The sequence below is a fragment of the Rhinatrema bivittatum genome, chromosome 2, assembly GCF_901001135.1.
Source record: "Rhinatrema bivittatum chromosome 2, aRhiBiv1.1, whole genome shotgun sequence".
Classification (NCBI taxonomy): Eukaryota; Metazoa; Chordata; class Amphibia; order Gymnophiona; family Rhinatrematidae; genus Rhinatrema; species Rhinatrema bivittatum.
The window spans coordinates 358,491,640-358,514,730 of NC_042616.1; the positions used below are offsets into that span (position 1 = coordinate 358,491,640).

Below are 23,091 nucleotides of genomic sequence, written 5' to 3' on the forward strand. Positions count from 1 at the left end.
CTGATAGTTGATAAGCAAAGTGAATAGTGGTGGACCAAGAGATTTTAACAAGAAGTAGAACTGAATATTGCCTTCAGATAGTCTATATGAAAGACTTAGGGGGCTGATGCAATAAACCAAGCGATAAAACGGGTGCTTGTATTGAGCACTTGTTTTTTTTAACGCACACACAGTCATTTCTCCTTGACGTGCGATGACCTATTTTAATGAGCTGCCATGTTAGAAAGGACGTGCTAGGGATAAATTGTGTGTCTCTAGCACATCTATGGCATCAAGCACCCAGGAGATGTGGCTGTGCGCTGGTTAGAAAAATGGACGCTTGTAAATTGAGTGACCATTTTCCTAATCTGACTGCTATCAAGACTTTTTTTTTCATGATGCTGCTTTCTGTGGTTCTTCCTACTTAGTATTGCGACAGTATTAATTAGGAGGAATCACAGAAAAGCAGTATTTGTTTGCTTTTTTGTTGCGGCTTGGGGGCGCATCAAGACATTGCCAGCACCAGGGCTGGCATTAATGTTTGCATGTTAAAATGTTTGGGTCAGGTGCACAGGGATTTTTTGCATTGCGGATAATAGCTAATAGCCTCATCTACATGGAATTTACATGTGATGAGCGCTATTAGCAATGCGCTGGTTTGGATGCACATTTTGGACGCGCTAATTCCATTATTTCATCGGGAGTTATTCTAGGATGTCCAAAAACATGTGTTCAAACATGCATCAAGCTGTATGCAAGGCTGAGCAGACTTTAATGCATCAGCCCTCTAATGTGTGGAGTAAACTGCAAACAGGGCTGCGAGAGGGCCAATCCGTGAAGAACCCCAGTTGAAACTCTGTACCAAGAGGCTATTCTGATTTGTTTCTGGTTATTTAGGTATAATTTGAACCAAAGTAGTACTGAACCAGCTATGCCAATATCAGCAAGGCAAATAAGGAGGATTTGTGATTTAAAGTGTCAAATGCTGCTGTAATGTCAAGTAATATTAACATGTAAGAGGTGCTGGAATCAAAACCATGGTGTATGGTATCAATACTAGATAAAAGTAAAGGTTTTTTTTTTGATACTGTGAAATTTTCTGAATCCAAATTGGTATTGGTCCAGGATAGAGTTACTTTCAAAATACTGGGATAACTATTTCAGTATGGCAGACTCTAAGGGAGAAATGAGAGAGGACGGAAACTTGACAGATCAGTGGGATCTGCAGACGGCTTCATTAAGTTAGTCCGAAATGAGGCTTGCTTTTAGTGGAGAAGGGAGATTACCAGAGGCAAGAGACAAATTAACAATTCTTGCCAATTGGTTCAACAATATCGTAACAAACTAGTTTGAGAAAGGTGGTAGGGTAAGGATTAGGAGGGCAAGATGAGGAATTTAGCTTATTTTTAAGCATTTGATTTATATTCCACTCTTTGGCACTTCAAAGTAGATTACATTCAGGTACTGTAAATATTTCTTTATCCCCAGATGGTTTGCAATCGCAGTTACAAACCTAGGCAATGAAAGGTAAAGTGACTTGCCCATGGTCACAGGAGCAGCAGAGTGGGATTTGAACCTGGTTTCCCTGGTTCATTGCCCACACTCTAACCATTAGGCTACACTTCTTTCTCCTTATATTTTTTGCAAAATTTCAGATTGTGGTAAATAATCAAATTCATCCCGAAATGTTGATGTTGGTCTTAGCATTATTCATTAACACAAAGTTGCTACCAGGAAAAGTGACACAGGCTTTTAGTTGTAAAAACATAGGCAAATAATTTACAAAACTCAAGATAACTAGCTTGTAGGTGGATAATTGTATCTATATGGTGGGCGGATGGGTTGCTTGATAGTAGAGAATAGTTCTGGAGGATTCTTTCCAGAAGCCTTAATACATGTGGGATAGTACAGGGTGGCCCATGGAAAAGTAGCCTGCCTCCAATGCACTGGTATTGGAGGTGGGCTACTTTTCTATGGACCACCCTGTATAATATTTTTTTGAATTAACTGTTGTTCTATACTGAAATAGTTGATACTGGCTAATTTCCAGGTTTTCAGCTGAAGAAGATATGATAGAGGTCTATAAAATAATGAGTGTAATGGAACGAGTAAACGTTAATTAGCTGTTTACTCTTTTGTAAAGTACAAAGACCAAGGGACACACAATGAAGTTTCAGGTTAATACATTTAAAAATAAAAGAAAATATTTTTTATTCAACGCATAATTTAATCTTTGGAATTTGTTGTCAGAAGATGTGTTGAAAGCTATTAGTATAGCCGTGTTTAAAAAAGGTTTTGCTTAAATTCCTGGAGGAAAAGTCCAATACGAGTTATTAAGGGAGAGTTGCAGAAATCCACTGCTTATTCTTGGGATAAGCAGCTTGGAGTCTGTCTAACCCTTGGGATCCTGCCAGGTACTTGTGATCTGATTTGGCCACTGTTGGAAACAGGATACTGGGCTTGATGGACCCTTGGTCTGACCCAATATGGCAAGCCTTATGTTCTAAGATCTCTGCCATTTGGACTCTAATCGCATAGAGCTTATTTTCATTAATGTTAATGCGTGGGTATACCAAGGACAGTTTACTCTTTGCTTTACATTTCTTAATTTTATAGGAGCCAACCCATCAGCCATACCTTGGATGGTTGAATGCCAAGTATCGGTTATTTACTCTTTCGGATAATAGAAGGACTAGGGGGCACTCCATGAAGTTACCATGTATATCACATTTAAAACTAATTGGAGAACATTCTTTTTCACTCAACGCACAATTAAACTCTGGAATTTGTTACCAAGGGATGTGGTTAGTGCAGTTAGTGTAGCTGGGTTTAAAAAAAGGATTGGATAAGTTCTTGGAAGAGAAGTCCATTACCTGCTATTAATTAAGTTGACTTAGATAATAACCACTGCTATTACTAGCAACGTAACATGGAATAAAAGGGGAGGTGAAAGAAGCTATTTTAGCCAAAAGATCTTCATTCAAAAATTGGAAGAAGGATCCAACAGAAGAAAATAGGATAAAGCATAAAACATTGGCAAGTTAAAGTAGACATTGATAAGACAGGCTAAGAGAGAATTTGAAAAGAAGTTGGCTGTAGAGGCAAAAACTCACAGTAAAAACTTTTTTTAAATATATCCGAAGCAGAAAGCCTGGAGGGATCAGTTGGGACCGTAGATGATCGAGGGGTTAAAGGGGCATTAGAGAAGATAAGGCCATCGCGGAAAGATTAAATGATTTCTTTGCTTCGGTGTTTACTGAAGAGGATGTTGGGGAGGGTACCCGTAATGGAGAAGGTTTTCATGGGTAATGATTCAGATGGACTGAATCAAATTACGGTGAACCTAGAAGATGTGGTAGGCCTGATTGACAAACTGAAGAGTAGTAAATCACCTGGACCGGATGGTATACACCCCAGAGTTCTGAAGGAACTAAAAAATGAAATTTCAGACCTATTAGTAAAAATTTGTAACTTATCATTAAAATCATCCATTGTACCTGAAGACTGGAGGATAGCAAATGTAACCCCAATATTTAAAAAGGGCTCCAGGGGCGATCCGGGAAACTACAGACCGGTTAGCCTGACTTCAGTGCCAGGAAAAATAGTGGAAAGTGTTCTAAACATCAAAATCACATATAGAAAGACATGGTTTAATGGAACAAAGTCAGCATGGTTTTACCCAGGGCAAGTCTTGCCTCACAAATCTGCTTCACTTTTTTGAAGGAGTTAATAAACATGTGGATTAAAGGGAACCGGTAGATATAGTATACTTGGATTTTCAGAAGGCGTTGACAAAGTTCCTCATGAGAGGCTTTCTAGGAAAAGTAAAAAGTCATGGGATAGGTGGCGATGACCTTTCGTGGATTGCAAACTGGCTAAAAGACAGGAAACAGAGAGTAGGATTAAATGGGCAATTTTCTCAGTGGAAGGGAGTGGACAGTGGAGTGCCTCAGGGATCTGTATTGGGACCCTTATTGTTCAATATATTTATAAATGATCTGGAAAGAAATACGACGAGTAAGATAATCAAATTTGCAGATGACACAAAATTGTTCAGAGTAGTTAAATCACAAGCAGATTGTGATAAATTGCAGGAAGACCTTGTGAGACTGGAAAATTGGGCATCCAAATGGCAGATGAAATTTAATGTGGATAAGTGCAAGGTGATGCATATAGGGAAAAATAACCCATGCTATAATTACACAATGTTGGGTTCCATATTAGGTTCTACAACCCAAGAAAGAGATCTAGGTGTCATAGTGGATAACACATTGAAATCGTCGGTGCAGTGTGCTGCGGTAGTCAAAAAAGCAAACAGAATGTTGGGAATTATTAGAAAAGGAATGATGAATAAAACGGAAAATGTCATAATGCCTCTGTATCGCTCCATGGTGAGACCGCACCTTGAATACTGTGTACAATTCTGGTCACCGCATCTCAAAAAAGATATAATTGCCGATGGAGAAGGTACAGAGAAGGGCTACCAAATGATAAGGGGAATGGAACAACTCCCCTATGAGGAAAGACTAAAGAGGTTAGGACTTTTCAGCTTGAGAAGAGACGGCTGAGGGGGGATATGATAGAGGTGTTTTAAAATAATGAGAGGTCTAGAACGGGTAGATGTGAATCGGTTATTTACTCTTTCGGATAGTAGAAAGACTAGGGGGCACTCCATGAAGTTAGCATGGGGCACATTTAAAACTAATCGGAGAAAGTTCTTTTTAACTCAACGCACAATTAAACTCTGGAATTTGTTGCCAGAGAATGTGGTTAGTGCAGTTAGTATAGCTGTGTTTAAAAAAGGATTGGATAAGTTCTTGGAGGAGAAGTCCATTACCTGCTATTAAGTTCACTTAGAGAATAGCCACTGCCATTAGCAATGGTTACATGGAATAGACTTAGTTTTTGGGTACTTGCCAGGTTCTTATGGCCTGGATTGGCCACTGTTGGAAATAGGATGCTGGGCTTGATGGACCCTTGGTCTGACCCAGTTTGGCATTTTCTTATGTTCTTATGAATAGACTTAGTTTTTGGGTACTTGCCAGGTTCTTATGCCCTAGATTGGCCACTGTTGGAAACAGGATGCTGGGCTTGATGGACCCTTCGTCTGACCCAGTATGGCATGTTCTTATGCAAGCTTATCTTTAAAAAGATCAGGTTCAGTATGGCCTCATTTGTATATAAGAGGTTGTTCATTCAAGGTTCTGAAAGTAGTGTGACTGATGCAAAAGTAACATTGATCAGAAAAAAGATCTGATCAGGGTACAGCAGTGCTTGATACATTGGCTAAAGTGAGAGAGAATACTCACTTTGAATTTAGAAAAAATAAATCTAAGGTATGGCCTAGTCCCACCCACAAGCAGACATAGACTTAAGAAATAATTCACAGTCTGATAACTGTTAGTCAACATGAAGGGTGAAATTTTCAAGAACTAATATTCTCGCAAGATCAACACTAGTACAAGTGAGCATTTTGATAAAAGGAAAGCTATTGTGAGCTAACAAGCCTAGAGGACAGTAAAAGAGAAATTTTAAATGTCACTAGCATTATTTCAAATGGGGGAAAGGAGGGGGGGGGAATTGTCACAGGAAATTGTAGAAGACATTAGTTAAAGACAAATCACTGTCGGACCAAGTTTCAGTGATACAAAGACAATTTTGAATTGGGCAAAAGGTCATTAATTACCAACAATTTTTTTGAAATAGACTGAACATTGATCAGCATTATGATTAAAATAGTAGAAATAGTATTTTAATAGACTAAAGAAGTACATTGATTAGAGCTGACCTTACTAACTGTACACTCCTCTGACATCTAGATGGAATAGGACCATAGCGTCCATAACCGGTGATGATAAAGATGTTTATCTTACAGGTCATGATGATAAAGATTTATGCCAGAACAATGACTTGCACCAGGCATGCATGAAGGGGTGCACAAAGGGGTGAGTTCCTTTGGGGGTGCTCCGTGAATATGCAAGAGGCACATGCCACTCCAGTGTACTCAGCCCAGTTTTTAAAGGGCTGGTGCTTCCTGGCATCACAAGGAATGGGATAGTCAGCCTTGGAGTGGAAAATTCAGTCTATGGCTAGAGATCATGACAACCAGCCACTGGGAGACCCGTAGATAAAGAGAAGAGCCATAGAAGTAGCACAGCACCAAATCAGATAGATGGTGACTACGCCGACATCCTCAGCTCAGGGTTAAAGGGTTGGAGGCCCTGGATGATGTCACTTGGGGAGGGGACACTCTGTGTTGTAGAGGGAGCTCAGTCCAGGGCCAGAGATCATGGCAGTTGGCCCCTGGAAGGCCTGTAGATGGAAGGAAGAGTCAAAGAAGCAGAAAAGTAGGTAGATAAATTCCCTCTTCTAGATAACTGCCATAGCAGCAGCTTAATGGTGGATAACAAGACAGAAATGTTCAGTATGAACCTAATGCATATTGTTGAGTAGCAAAGAATGGAGGCTTAATTCTTTAAACTTCTTTTCCACAAGCACAGAATGAGAGAACAGCATAGTGAATCCCAGCCCTCCATGTTAGTATTGCTTTATAATAGATGGGTTTTATTTCTGTTTTATTTTATCAAGTTCTCTGAAGAGCATGACATTCTCTTGAAACTGCTAGTAGACTTAGGATTTTAAAAGAGTGACATCCAAATGGATAGTTTCTTTTTTTGGTCAGATAGGCATTGAGGTCAGAGGGATCTTTTTTTATGCCATAATCAGCCTTTGGAGTTCCATAGGGGTTGTATATTTTGCCCATATTTTATAATGTCTGCGTGCAGTTAACCAGTTGATCAGATTATAAGGAAATTTGGCCTAAGGGCTTTTCTGTATGTGGATGATCTACAAATTCTGACTACTCATTTGGGAAAGTTAGCCCTCTCCTTAAAACACAAGGACCAATCGGGATTTGTCCCCGGAAGATTAGCTTCCGATAATGTATGCAGAGTTCTGGAACTAATGTGGCAAGCTCAAGTATCCCATACTCCACTCAAACTGTTAGCCATAGACGCTGAAAAAGCCTTTGATAGAGTGCACTGTCCATTTCTATTCAAGGTTCTGATGAAGAGAAATCTAGGCCCATCATTTGTGGGCTGGATCCAGTGCTTATATGCGAACCCTAGGTCCTGCTTAAAAATAAATGGCGAGTATACTGCATGGGAGCACGATTTAGGAGGCCCACTTGAGGAGGCTGAGTGAGATCAATGCTTCTCATTGGTGGGAGATGTTTCAGTGTCCTCTTCGATCAAGGAGAACGGATATAAAGTACTATATCTCTGGTACCACACTCCAGCCTGCCTACACAGGATGTATCCCGGTCTAGATGATCGATGCTGGAAGGGGTGTGGGGCCCGTAGTACGTTTTTACATTTATGGTAGGAATGCCCAGCAGTTGGGGAATTGTGGGATACAGTGTTTGCTCGTCTCTCTTCCTCGGGTGGTATTTCTATCATTAAGAACCCTAAGGTTTGCTTGTTAAACCTACCAGTGGAACTGGGTAATGACTGCTTCCAAAGGTGGGTCCAGCAAGTGGTGGTGGCGACACGTTGTGAAATTGTGAGTTGATGGCATAAACGTTTTGCACCTTCTGTGTGAGATGTATGCTCTAGACTTGGTCATCTGTTCACACCTTCTATATGGAAAAACTTACTGCTTTGCGACATGCCAAGATACCAAAATTCTAGAAGATATGGTGTCATTATACACAATGGAAATTAGCTGTCCCCTTATAATCGCTAGCTTCTGATCTTGAAGGGGTGAATAAGGTATTGGTTCTGTGGTGGGGGCTTATTGGCTTAGCCAGGGCCCACTGGTTGCATGTCCTGTCTAACCCTTGGGATCCTGCCAGTTGCTTGTGACCTGGCTTGGCCACTGTTGGGAACAGGATACTGGGCTTGATGGACTGTTGATCTGACCCAGTATGGAAAGCCTTATGTTCTATGTTCTAAATATTGTATCTTGCCAGGCTTAATATATTTGTGTCTGGTTTTCTCTAGCACCCATCTTTAGAGATAGTACAAGATATATCTGAGCACACTTTATTGCAAACTTGTTATGATAATGTTTAACTGGGGGTGGGGGATGGAGGGATAACATATAGAACACATTTAAAAACACACAGTATCGTATTTATGGTACTTTAATCTTATCGTATGTCTTACACGATTTATGGTACTGCTGGTTTACTCAAAAATGTAAATTATAAAAAAAAACCAAAAACTAATAAGAGAAATATTTTTTTACTCAATGCATAATTAAGCTCTGGAATTCGTTGCTAGATGTGGTGGTGAAAGCTATTAGTGTAGCTGTGTTTAAAAAAAGGTTTGGACAAGTTCTTGGAGGAAAGGAATTGGATCAAGGAAGAGCGCTCGATGTCATATACTTGGATTTCAGCAAAGCTTTTGATACGGTTCCGCACAGGAGACTGGTGAATAAAACGAGAAGCTTAGGATGTGAGTGCCGAGGGTGGTGACCTGGATTGCAAATTGGTTGACGGACAGAAGACAATGTGTGATGGTAAATGGAACTGTCTCTGAAGAGAGAGCAGTTTTAAGTGGTGTACCGCAAGGATCGGTGTTGGGACCGGTCCTGTTCAATATCTTTGTGAGTGACATTGCGGACGGGATAGAAGGTAAGGTTTGTTTTTTTGCGGATGACACTGAGATCTGCAACAGAGTGGACACGCCGGAAGGAGTGGAGAGAATGAGACGGGATCTAAGGAAACTGGAAGAGTGGTCGAAGATATGGCAGCTGAGATTCAATGCCAAGAAGTGTAAAGTCATGCATATGGGGAGTGGAAATCCGAATGAACTGTATTCGATGGGGGGGGAAAGGCTGATGTGCACGGAGCAGGAGAGCGACCTTTGGGTGATAGTGTCTAATGATATGAAGTCTGCGAAACAATGCGACAAGGCGATAGCAAAAGCCAGAAGAATGCTGGGCTGCATAGAGAGAGGAATATCGAGTAAGAAAAGGGAAGTGATTATTCCCTTGTACAGGTCCTTGGTGAGGCCTCACCTGGAGTACTGTGTTCAGTTCTGGAGACCGTATCTACAAAGAGACAAAGACAAGATGGAAGCGGTACAGAGAAGGGCGACCAGGAAGGTGGAGGATCTTCACCGGATGACATACGAGGAGAGATTGAAGAATCTAAATATGTACACCCTGGAGGAAAGGAGGAGCAGGGGTGATATGATTCAGGCTTTCAGATACTTAAAAAACTTTAATGATCCAAAGACAACGACAAACCTTTTCCGTCGGAAAAAAATCAGCAGAACCAGAGGTCACGAGCTGAGGCTCCAGGGAGGAAGACTAAGAACCAATGTCAGGAAGTATTTCTTCACGGAAAGGGTGATGGATGCCTGGAATGCCCTTCCGGAGGAAGTGGTGAAGTCTAAAACTGTGAAGGACTTCAAAGCGGCGTGGGATAAACACTGGATCCATCAAGTCTAGTGGGCGTAAATAAAGAGGAGGCAGCAAAACACTGCACGGAGCAGCAGTAGCCACAGAGGCATTCACAGAGCAGGATGCCAGTGGCCAGTAGTCGGTGTTCCACCTTCAGGCAGCAAAACACTGCACAGAGCAGCAGTAGCCACAGAGGCATTCACGGAGCGGGATGCCAGTGGCCAGTAGTTGGGGTTCCACCTTCAGGCAGCAAAACACTGCACGGAGCAGCAGTAGCCACAGAGGCATTCACAGAGCGGGATGCCAGTGGCCAGTAGTCAGTGTTCCACCTTCAGGCAGCAAAACACTGCACAGAGCGGCAGTAGCCACAGAGGCATTCACGGAGCGGGATGCCAGTGGCCAGTAGTTGGGGTTCCACCTTCAGGCAGCAAAACGCTGCACGGAGCGGCAGTAGCCACAGAGGCATTCACGGAGCGGGATGCCAGTGGCCAGTGGTTGGTGTTCCACCTACACGGAGAGCTGCCATCTCCAAAAAAAAAACAACAAACAAACAAAAACAAGAAACAAACAAACAAAGCAGGGGTGGGTAAGAGTATGGGGCAGGGGTGTGGCCTGCTTGTTGCGGCAGTTGCTACCCCTGATTGAGCTGGATGTTCACTGGGATGGCGGATACGGCGCTGCTCTCTGCATGGTGGAGGGGTGGAAGGGAGTTGGGGCCGGAGGGTGCTGAAGCCAATAGTGATGGGTGGGAGGGAGAAAAAGGGTGGGAAAAATAAAATAAAATAAATGATGAACTGCGTGGCTTGCTGGGCAGACTGGATGGGGCCGTTTGGTCGTCTTCTGCCGTCATTTCTATGTTTCTATGTTTCATTATTAAGGTGGAATTGCAGAAAATCCTCTGCTTATCCCTGGGATGAGCAGCTTGGAATCTATCTACCCCTTGGGATCCTGCCAGGTGCTTTGTGACCTGGATTGACCACTGCTGGAAACAGGATGCTGGACTTGATGGACCTTTGGTCTGAGCCAGTATGGCAAATCTTATGTACATATGTAAATCTGCCATTGCTTGGCATGGATGTTGAATGCGTTATTGTCTCTTCCTTACTCCTTCCTAGAGAGATGGTTGATGTACTGATTTCAGAACAAGCAGATCATATAGTTTCATGTGGAGGAGGTTCTCTTTATGTAAGTGGTATATAAAGTCCAAATAAACATATATGGTGTAGGACCAGCCTGCTGGATCTCTTCTTCTGTACTCTGAAGGACTTTCTTCCTTTCATTTATTTATTTTATTTATTTTACAACTACTTTTTATACTGACATTCGTAGGTACATCATATCTGTTTACAATGGACTAAGAGAAATACATCATATCATATCCTCTGGCATCTCTTTGGTTACAGTACATCTTGACACCATTGTAGCATTTTATCAGCATGTGGACAGGGCTCCAATTTCTTTACACCCTTTAGTATTAAAGTTCTTGAAAGGACTGTGGCATTTCAAGCTTCAGTACCATATACCACCTGTGCCTTGGGACCTCAATGTAGTTCTGTTTCAGCTAACTTCTGTTTGAACTTCTTGAGTCGGTTTCTCACCTGGAAAGTATTGTTTCCTATAGCTGTCACTTCAGCACAAAGAGTAAGCGATAGACAGGCTCTGATTTCATATTTACCATACCTGTAATGTATTTACAACAGGATTGTTTTGTGAACTTACCCTAAATTTCTTGCAAAAGTGGTGTCTGCATTACACATTTAATTAAGCTATTGTACTGCCAACATTATTTCCAAGACCTCCTGCACTTAAAGACAGACTCTTCAGTCCTTGGACTGGAAGAGAGCCCTGGCATATAACTTAAAGAGGATCCAGTCTCTCACTATAGTGTCTCAACCGTTTTTGTTTCCTTTGTTCTTGACAGGAAAGAGTAATTGCCAAACGAACTCTGTCCAGTTGGCTAGCAGACTGAATAGTGCACTGTTAAACTCTGTCTAATTTCCAGATTACAGAATCTATCAAGGCTCATCAGATGAGAGCTATGGCAACTTCATTAGCTCATCTGAGGGCCACTTCTATTGAAGACGACATACGAAAAGCTGCTATTTGATCATCTGTTCACACCTTCACATCCCACTACTGTTTAGATAGCATGCCCTTGAGAGACAGTAACTTTGCAAAAGCAATTCTGTGTAGCCTAAATTGTAAACAAACAAACAAATATTAGGGAATTTATATCACAGATAAGAGAGCCCATTTGTGGAGCCAGCAGCAGGAAAAGGTGCATCAGACAGTGACTGTCCTGCAGGTTGTAGGAGCACAAGTCGATCTGGCAGCAGAAAGAAAAAGAGAGCATGGTAAGAGTGGCTGTGAGCAACTCTCAAGAATACTGCTCACGAATTGCAAGTGGTATTCTTGAAATGTAAAGTGTGTGGTGTACTGCTCTGATAACTAGAGTTGGCAGGAAGGTTGTATTGAATATGGGACTATAAGTCAGCATATGCTTACAGTACCCTCAGCAGTGCCACCACAGGTTTTCTGTTTGAAAAGGGAGGAGGAAGCAAAGCTGTTGCATAGACTAAGAGCGTACATCAGCTCACAGATCCACTCTCAGTACTTCCTTCCTGTTAGCTCTCTTCAGTAGAGTAGTGCCCTATACACTTCTGCTGTAATGGCAATGATTTTGGAGGAAAGGAAGAGAAGATTGATAGGAAGGAGGAAAACAGAAATGGTGGTGGCAATGGTGACTAGCACTGGGAAAGAGGAGGGGAAGTACAGAGCAATGTGTCAATGTGTATGTATTTTTTGTTTCTAACAATTCTTTAGGGTCTGCTGTGAGTTTATCCAATGTATATTGTATGCTTGTTTCTCTACTATATAATATTGGCTGCATATTGAAAACCCACAGCTGTGGGTCAGATGAATCTATGCCATCTAATACAAATTGCAAATTAGATGTGTATATAAAGCCTGTGGATACAGATGGCATACAGATTCAGGAGTCTTTCCTTGCTCTACCTCTGGTGAAGCACCTTTGAAAATAGGGCCAGGGAGTATAGGATTCTATCTAGTGAATTATTTCTTAAAATTTGAAGGGTTTGGCAGGTTTCAGCTTGATCATGTGATTAAACAGGCTTCACATATTTTGGAGCAGCCTGGAGAGACAAGAGTTGGAGACTCCAGTAGGTAGGGGAGACCCATAGGGAAAGAAAAACGAGTAAGAGTTGGCCTTTGGAATTGTAAAGCCAGGTGGAACAGGAATTTGTCATGGGCAGTCAATTAAATAGGATTCAGCCTGCTCTGTTTTAAACCTGGTTTTAGTGTGGGGCCACCATACGCCCCCTTTTGAATGTAACAATTTTTTTCTGGTGGAGGCAACAAAGACTAAAAAACAAAACTATGCTCCTTTCGGGCTTGAACTGGAGCCATTGTACATGGCTCAATAATCAGAAATCAACAAAATAAAATTAAAAAACTATCCATCACTAGTGTCTTCCTTTTTTCCTCTCCCTTCTCTCTGGTGATCATATAGAGTGGCTGCAGCTAAAAGAAGGGGGAAATAAAGGGGGGGAAGGGAAGGGGGGCCATGACCTTGGCATGGGAGGCTTTGGGGTAACTGTTGCTTCCCCTAGGCGCAACCCCAAGACTCATGGTGGGATGCAAGGGAGTGTCTCCCTTTGCTCATACAAAACCTATCAGGCCTGCAGCAGCCAGGGAAAAGTGTAAGACTGATTGGAAGACACAAGTGAGACTGGTTTAGAGGCTACACAGCAATCGATGCAATTCATAAGCTCTGCCTGCAATCAGAAGACAGAGGGGCAGAAGGAGATCCAGGTATGCAGCCAGGGGAGAAGGCATAACTGGACTCAGAATTAGACACTGCAGTTTAAGTGGCAGACATTGTGGATCTGCAACAAGGTAAAATTGGGTACTGTTTATTAATTTTATTCTATTATTTGTGGATGTTTGATCTTGAGCTGCCTAGAAAGACTGGTAATGTGGTAAAGAAATATTATAAATAAATATGGTAAGTAATATATTTTCCTGATGAATTGGGCTAGACTACAGCAAAATGCCAAATACCTTACAAGTGTAAACTGAACACTGATATTTGAAATAAAGCTGTTTTTACTACAAGCGCCTGTCTGTGAGTGGTGTGTTCCAGAGAACTGTCAGTGGTTCGTGCAAGGCCAAGGAGGTGATCCTTGACAGTTGTTAACTCAGGATGACTGTCTTCCTGGTTTCTGTGAAAGTCAAGTATACCATGGATAAATATTTGTTCTACTGATTAAGGTCAAAACAGCTATGCCTGATCCAGCTATTTTTATTGTGCACCTACAGTTCCACTGCCAGTGAGAGTCCTGAAATGTCTGTTGCTGCTGTAGCATGCGTTTGGAATGGGTCTAGCCAAGGAAAGAAACACCTAAATTTAGAATGCTGAATATAGTAGTAGCAAATGTTGATGGCTTTCTGTATAATTCTGAAATTCACTTTATTTTATATATTGACTTAGACTATGTGGACAAGCCTCTAGAGAAGCCGCTGAAATTGGTGCTAAAAGTTGGAGGAAGTGAGGTCACAGAGCTCTCAGGTTCAGGACATGATTCCAGCTACTATGATGACAGGTCAGACTATGAGCAACGGGAGCGTCACAAAGAGAAGAAGAAAAAAAAGAAAAAGAAGTCCGAGAAGGAGAAAGAGAAGCACTTGGATGAAGAGGAGAGAAAGAAAAGAAAGGTAAGAAGCAGCTTGAAAATTTCCTTTTGTGTGTTTGTCACAACAGGATTCTTCATTTCATGATGATTTTGTTATGAACTAAGAAGATAAGAAGTGCCATGCTAGATCAGATCAATGGTCCATCAAGCCCAGCATCCTGGCTCCAACAGTAGCCAGTCCAGGTTACTTGGAGTACTCATCAGATACCAAATACGAAAGCCCATTTCATGCTGCGTTATCGCAGGAGATGGAGACAACTAAGACTAGCTAGCTAAAAAATGGTTAATGGACCTGCTCTCTAATAACATACCAAAACCTTCTTAAATTAAGCTATACTACTAGCCTTGACCACATTTTCTGTCAGTAAATTCCATAGCTTACTTATGTGTTGACTGAAAAACTAATTTTTAAAATTTCTTTTAAACCTGCTGCTAGGTAGTTTCATGGAGTTTCCCCTATTCTAGTACTATTAGAGTAAATAAGTGCTCCCTATCAACTTGTTCTACACCACTGTAAACCTCTATCATGTCTTCTCTTCTCCGAGCAAAAGAGTTCTAACCTGATAAGTCTTCCTTAAGAAAGGAGCCCTTCCATTCCCTTAATCATTTGTTGCCTTTCTCTGCACCGTTTCTATTTCTGCTATATCTTTTTTTTTCAGATGGAGCAACAAGAACTGCACACAATACTTAAGGTGTAGTTGCATCATGGATTGATATAGCAACATAATTTCTTGTTTTATTCTCTATTCCTGTCCAAATAATTTTCCATAGATAAACAGGCTGAATTAGCCATGCTTTCTGGGACGTCCACCGGGTGGCCCGACGCGTAACTTTCTCAACATATACAGAGCTGTGTTCTGTTTGCCTGCACAGACATTCCCATGCGATTCTCCTTCCCCCCCCCCCCCCCCCCCCTCAGTTTTTGTTTCTCCTGCGCTGCTTACAGTCACGGTTTTTCCTTTCTCTTGTGCCTTCTTTATTACTTCAAATTTCTTACTCTATTTTGACACTCTTGTGTCCCCAAAACAGCACTTTTAAGTGCTAATATGGCACCAAGATTTAAGTTTTGCCAATGTGGCAAAATTATGTCTGTCACAGATGGACATAATTATTGCTACATTTGCCTCTGTCCTGACCACGATCAAACTTCCTGTCGCAATTGTGGCAGGATATTGCCAAGAGCCCAGAGACAGCAGGTAGAGAAGATGAAGACACTGAGCACTGACCCGTCTACCGCCTATGCTCCAACTCATAGGTCAATCCAATCCTTACCAGCTGAAAAGGCTAAAAAAGTTTAAAACAGGTAGGAAATCCACCTCTTTAGAGCCTCAGCTAAAGTGAAGTCAGGTTGGAGTTTTTTCAAAGAATACACAGGGTTCAGGAGAAAAACCCACAAAGAACTGAATGGTCTTAGAAAAAACAGCGGGAATAACATCGGAGTTAGAGCTAAACAAAATAAGCCGCACGACTCAGTATCTAAATCAATGCGTCCAACTCATGATTGTCTACTCGCCCAACGCATGCTGCGTCTAAACATCCGGCGCATGACAAATTTGGTCACTCGGCGCATGAAGCATCAAAGCGCTCCACTTGGGATACATCCATTCGGTCAGCGCAGAAAGCATCCAATTGCTCGATGCACGACGCATCTACACAACCGACTCTCGATGCATCCAACCTCTCAACGTACGAAATTTCAAAGCATCAAAAACATGAAACTTCATCCTCTCGACACATAAAGCGTCCAAACGACCAGAGGAACATTGGCACGCAAAAGACAATATAGTGCATCGATCTACGCACGACACAGTAGAAGGAACTCCATTGAAGCAAGTGCCTTCTTATGAGGATCAATTGGAGGAAAATTCTGAAGTATCCATAGTCAGGCTGACCTATGGATCATCCTCACCCTCATCTAGGGGTACTGTATATTCCAGATTGTCTCAGATATCAAAACAAAAAAGACAGCAGCCTCGACTGCAAGAACCACTAAGGCTTAGACACAAGCCTTACCATGAACTGCTTGCCCCCTTGCAGGCACAACCCGAACCAGATGCTGCCATCTTATTGTCAGTGCTCCCTAGGAAAATCTCATCAAATTATAGAATAAAATATCATACTACTTGATCAAGACAAAAAATGGCAGCCTTGCAAGCAGTGAGCCAAATATCTGATATTTTGCAAAATTTCTTTGCTTCAATGCCAGACTCTCACCAACATGGATCATCGATGGAGTCTGAGAACAGCACATCTGGAAAATCAATTCCATCTTCCCCCATAAACGTGGAGGAACAGCAGGAAGCCATCTTGCAAAATTTCAGTCCAGAGAACTCAGAGCAAGATGTATATGTTCCACCCTCTCCGCCAACATCTCCTGGATCATCAACAGGAATTCCTTCTGACCCAATGGAAGGCCCACCTGAACAGTCTTCACCCCCAGAAGACTTGTATTCAAACTTTATAGACAAAATTGGCTCCTCCTTAAAAATTGAAGCAACAAAAAATATCAGATCCGAGGGCACTGGTTCATGGAATATTAAAAATTTTCAATATTCCAGCAGAACCTACAGCATTACCCCCTCATATCATGCTAGAAGACCTAATAGATAAGTCTTGGGCTTCTCCCTTCTCTACTCCAACAGTCTTCCAAATAACAGATCTTTAAATTTAGAATACATAAATCCACTCACTATGCATCCGTACAATTACCTCATTCTTTCGTTGTTGTAGAGTCAGCAATGAAAAAAACAAAAAAGACCAGGTTGTATTCAAATATACCACCAGGTAAAAACAGCAAATACCTAGATGATTTTGGAAAGAAAATCTTTCTTTCAAGGTAATATGCTGACTTCCAGAATTCAACAGCACCAATTTTATATTACTCAGTATTTATATGAGTGTCTCCAAGGATTAAGACAAGGAAGCCCTTGGTCTACAGATCCACAGACATAATCACAAATTATATCAGACATGGAAGAGGGCTTATGCCACCTTCTAAGAATAGTCTATGAAGCCTTCGACACTTCAGTAAGAATGTCTGCAACAGCCATAGCAGCACGTAGGATCGCCTGGCTTAGAGCAAACGCTCTAAGGGATGATGTCCAAGAAAAACTTGCTGATCTACCCTGTAAAGGAGAGAATTTATTTGGGGACAAATTGCGAGAAACTGTGTCCCAATTGAAAAATTGAAAGAACAAAGTGTGGCAGTTTCATCGCTAACATTCCCTTCAGAACAATACTCCTCTAAATAATAATATCCCTATAAAACATTGTTTTACCAGCGAAGGCAATAAAGACAATATACACCTTATCAGACGCTTCCATATCAGACCCAAAGATAACAAACTCAACAACAACAAACTAGAACTCGCCAAAGAGTACCGCGCCAACAGAAACAGGCGCAGGGCTCAAATTAAAAACCGCAACAACATTTTTTTACATAAAATGGCCAGAGCCATTAACACCAGTGGTGGAAAGGCTTTCATCATATTACCAGGCATGGTCATCCATAACGTCGGATCGTTGGGTTCTAAGTATAATAAAGTATGGTTATCGACTAAACGTCCTTATGATTCTACAACTTCCACATCTCACCCAATCGCCAGTGATAGCAAGAATATAGATCATCTTCTTCAGGAAGAGGTACAGGTGCTCCTGAATCAGAATGCCATACAACCGCTCTCTCGCAATCAGAACAACAAGGGATTTTACTCCCAATTCTTCCTCATCCCCCCAAAAAACAGGAGGTCTCAGACCTGTTTTGGGTCTTCAAGCCTTGAACAAGTTTATCCAGAGAGAGAAATTCATGATGACATCTCTCAAAACCATTCTACCATTTTTGCAACCCAATGATTGGATGTGCTCTTTAAACCTTAAGGATGCCTATGCCCACATACCAATACAATACATCTGACCTTCTGGAAATAGCTTTGTTTTCAGGTGAACAAGACACACTACCAATACAAGGTACTTCCTTTTGGCCTATCCTCAGCTCCCAGAGTGTCCACAAAATGCCTAGCAGTGGTTATAGCCCATCTTTGCAAAAAGGGCATCAAGACTTTTCCCTATCTGGATGACTGGCTCATAATTTCCTCGACACCACAAACAATTCAGTCACACCTACAGCAGACAATACTCTGCCTAGATAAGCTTGATTTCATAATCAACTTCGAGAAGTCTCATCAAGTTCCCACACAAGTCCTCCAGTTCATTGGAGCCCTAATAAATAACAAACTCGGTAAAGTTTTTCTGCCACAGGAATGAGCTCAAACCCTTCGAGAACTAGCCTCTGCCTTGAAAATTCAATCAAATGCTTCAACTTGGCAAGTTCTAAGAATACTGGGTCATATGGCAGCAGCAATTTTGTTGTGCCACATACTCGCCTTCATATGTGATGTCTACAGTGGGGACTGAAGGATCAATGGTCTCAACACAATCAACCAATGTCTTCTCGAATTTTGATGACCCCCTCAATGACCTCGGATATAGATTGGTGGCTCTCCTCTCAAACTCTTCAGATGGGAGCACCCTTCTGATTACCAGAGCATCAAATCACTATGACAACAGTACATCCTTCCACAGCTGGGGTGCACATGTATAACATCTAAAGACTCAAGGAACTTGGTCACCTCGGGGAAAAATGACTGCAGATAAACTTACTAGAGCTGCGGGCGATAAGAAATGCAATTCACACCTTTGTCAATATCCTTGTCGAGAAAAGAATGATGATTTACATGGACAACCAAGTGGCCATGTTTTACATAAACAAAGGAGGGTCCGGTTCATGGGTGCTTTGCAAAGAAGCAGCATTGACTCTAGAATGGGCATTAAACCACTCGATCCAGTTGCAAGCAACGTACCTTCTGGGAATAAAGAACACAGAGGCAGACAGACTCAACAGAATATTCCACTCTCACGAGTGGGAACTCAATCAAAAAATAGCGAACAATCTCTTCAAGGAATGGGGAACACCCTACATAGACCTCTTCGCAACGGAGACCAACACAAAACTACTGAGGCTTTGTTCCATATATCTCAGAGATCACAGAGTAGCCCAGGACGCCTTTCTCCTTCTCTGGACAAACAGACTATATTCTACGCTTTCCCACCGATTCCCATGTTGGGACGAATGATACAGAAGTGCATAGCTGACAAATCAGATCTCATTCTCATTGCACCAGCATGACCAAGACAACCATGGTATGCCTACCTAGTGAACTTGGCAATACAAAATCCAATATGCTTAGGAAACCGGGGGGACCTCATATCGCAGGAAGAGGGTGCTCTGCTTCACCCCCTGCATTCCTTCCTACAACTGACATCTTGGAGATTGAAAGGAAGAATTTTAGACATCTCTCTCCCAACAGAAGTCGAGCGTTTTCTCATCTAATCTAGAAGACTGTTTACACAGAAGAATTATACCCAAAAATGGGGCAAATACTCCGCCTGGTGCAACAATGCAGCCATAGATCCACTTCACAGCTCCCTACAACGTCTCCAATATCTACATCTATTGTTTTCTTCTGGTTTAACTGTGTCACCCATCAGAGTACACCACAGCACTATTGCAGCATACCATCTTTCATGGAAGGGCCGATCTATATCTACGCATCTACTACTATTCTGATTCATGCAAGGAGCTATATGGCTTAGACCTCCCCATCACAGAGCTGTCAGTTTCATGGGACATTTACCATAGTTTTGGAAAAGCTAATGTACTCACCCTTTCAGCCACTCAACCCCACCTCCATGGAAGGTATTATTTCTGATAGCCATCATGTCAGCAAGGAGAGTCAGTGAGCTACAGGCCCTAGTTCACTACTCACCATTTTTACAATTCTATCATAATAAAGTTTCCTTAAGAACGAATCCAGCCTTTCTCCCTAAGGTGATCTCAGCGTTTCATCTCAACCATATGATTACCTTACTAACTTTTCTTTCCGAAACCTCATACTACTGAAAAGGAAAAAGCCCTTCATACCCTGGACTGTAAAAGAGCTATAGCTTACTACATCCAAAGAACTCAATCCCCAAAACAACATGCATAGCTTTTTCTTTCCTAAAACCCCAATGCTCCAAGTTTACCAGTTTCTAAACATATGCTATCAACTTGGTTGATACAGTGTATTGCATTCTGTTATTCGTTATACAAAGACATACTCCCTGAGAGCACAAAAGTGCATCAGATCTGAGCCATAGCAACATCCATAGCTCACCTAAAAGATGTTCCTATATTGGATATCTGCAAAGCAGCGACGTGGTCTTCTATGCACACCTTTACAAGTCTCCTAAGCACATCTTTACTACGTCAAACAACAAACACTCTCAGATGCAGCAGTAGGTGAATCAGTGCTACTCTTCACAACCAACACTTAAGCTGTCCACACTAATCAATCAAATTGCAGGCACTGCCTACCGAATAGGAGGGAATATAGTGCCTTCGAATTCATAGCTGGTGACTCCCAGAAAGCATGACACATTCAGCCTGCTTATCTATGGAAAAAAGCAAGTTTGCTTACTGTAAATGGTCATTTCTGTAGATAGGATGAATTAGCCATGCTTTCCCACCCTCCTCCCTGGACAGCTTTTTGTCTCTCTACCTCTATCTCTTTTTATTCTATTCTCCATTCGCTGCACAGTTATGCTTTTATTAAACTGAGGGGGGGGGAGGAGAATCGTGCAGGAATGAAGAGTGGGTGGCTCGCGGGAAGGACGGCTACTACCTGGAGATAATACCCTTATTCAATGAACATACACACGGTTAATGCGACTCCAACATTGCTCTAAGCTTCAACAGCAAGAGGAAATGTGGAAAAAAGGATTTGCATTCACAGAAAAGCGGGGAGTAGCTTGCTTTTTACGGCGGTTACTACCCCAAACCAAATAAGCCTGATACTTCACCTTCAATGCATATCCAGCATAGCTCTCTGCTTCAGTGGCAGGGGGAATGAAGAAAAGTGGATCTATATACAGACAACAACCAACAAGGACTGAATTACATAGTCTGGGTAAACCAAGTAAGCATGGGTGTAGCTTGCTTATTGCGGCGGTTACTACCCCTAACTAATTAAGCTAGATATTTCACTTAGATGCAGCTCCAACACTGCTCTCTACATTAATGGTGGGGGTGGAAGGGAAATAGAACCAAAAGGTTACTAAGAGCCAAGAGTAACAGATAAGAATGAGAAAAAAAAAAAGTGCGAAACTGGATGGGTCGTTTGGTCTTCTTCTGCCGTCATTTCTATGTTAAGGAATGACCGTGCAGGCGCACAGAGCACAGCTCTGTCTACGCTGAGAAAGGTCTGTGTCGGGCCGCCCGGAGAACGTCCCAGAAAGCACGGCTAATTCATCCTGCTATCTACGGAAAACAGTAAGCAAACTTGCTTTTCCTAGCATTCTATTCACTTTTTTGGCTGCTGCTGAAGATTTCAAAGTGTGGTCAGTAATGGCTCAAGATATGTTTGAGTGGTAACTCCTAGAATAGAACCCATCAATGTATACCTTTTAGTTGGATTTGTTTTCCCTAGAGCATCACTTTGCACTTGTCTGGTTTAAATTTCTACTATTTAGACACCTAGTTTCCCAGTCTCACAAAGTTCTTCTGTAATTCTTAACAGTTTACTTTTAACCACTCTCAATAATTTTGTTTCTTCTGCAAATTTGACCACCTTACTCTTTTTCAGGTCATTAATGAATAGGTTAAACGGCACTGGTCCTAGCAGAGATTCCTTGGATACTCCATTGTTCATCTCCATTGCGAAAGCTGACCATTTAGTCCTACTCCGTGTCCTATCTTTTAACCAGTTTTCTCTCTACAACAGGACATTACGTCCTATTCTATGACTTTTTATTTCCTCAAGAGGGACTTTGTCATATTTCTTCTGAAAATCTAGGTATACTGTATTGACTGGTCTCCTCCATCCATATCTTTATTTACACCTTCAAACAATTCTAATAGGTTGGTAAGGCATGACTTCTCTTTGCTAAATCTATGTTGTTGCTTCCCCTTGAATGCATGTCTATCCATATGTTCAGTGATTTTGTTCTTAACAATAGTTTACATCATTTTACCTGGTACTGACATCAGACTCATCGGTTTGTAGTTTCCCTGATCAACCATGTAACCCTTTTTTAAATTTGGCGTTACATTTGTTAACTTCTAGACTTCAGGTACGGTGTTAGTTTTGGTGATATACTATGGGTACTTTTGTAATCTGTTGGCATTTTTAATTATTTCAGAACAATGGGGTGAATATCAACTGGTTCTGATGATTTGCTGCTATTTTTATTTTATTTGAAACATTTATTACCCACCTTCCACAGTTCAGGGTGGGTAATAGCTTATTAGTTGGAATATGTGACACTTTGCAATATTAAACTGTTATATTTTCTATAGTTTTTAATTGTTTAAAATTGTTATTTAATAACTGATATGTGCCCTGCAGTACAACTTAAATGAAACATTTTTGGTATCCTACTTTAGCTGAAGAATGGAAAATCTAGCTGGCTACAAAACTGTTTTTAATTTTTGGAGCTCTGTTTAATGGTATACTTACATACAAAATCAAAACAAAGTTTAGGGTTAATGCATCTACACTAGTGAATACTATTCACTGATTCTTAACAAAACAATTTTCTGTCGATAAGCAGGGCATTTAGCCATGCATAGTGGGTGAGTCATCCATGATGTCACGAAGGCGGAGCTTTCTCTCTAAGCTCGAAGAGCTTTGAAGTGCACATATGTACGACTTCCCGCGCTCCTTGAGCTTCCCTCAGTTTTTGTTTTCCGCGGCACTGCACGGACGTGTAGAGCTCTCTCTCTACCTCAGAAGACAAAACTTCAAATTCGACGGAAGAAAAGAAGAAATATGCCTAAAAGCCCCGGATTTAAATACTACTCATGCAGTAAAATCATGTCGGCAACCGACGGGCATACTTATTGTTATTTATGCCTCTGTCCTGATCATGATCAGGCCGCATGTAGGGACTGTGG

General features: G+C 41.6%; 1 protein-coding gene across 1 annotated transcript in view; it reads left to right on the top strand.

The window, feature by feature from the left end:
• Positions 1-23,091, top strand: part of BRD9 (bromodomain containing 9) — a 328,799-nt gene that overhangs the window by 2,474 nt on the left and 303,234 nt on the right. The window contains 1 exon segment of the mRNA XM_029589931.1: positions 13,898-14,121. Within this exon segment, the coding sequence (XP_029445791.1) occupies positions 13,898-14,121 (224 nt within the window).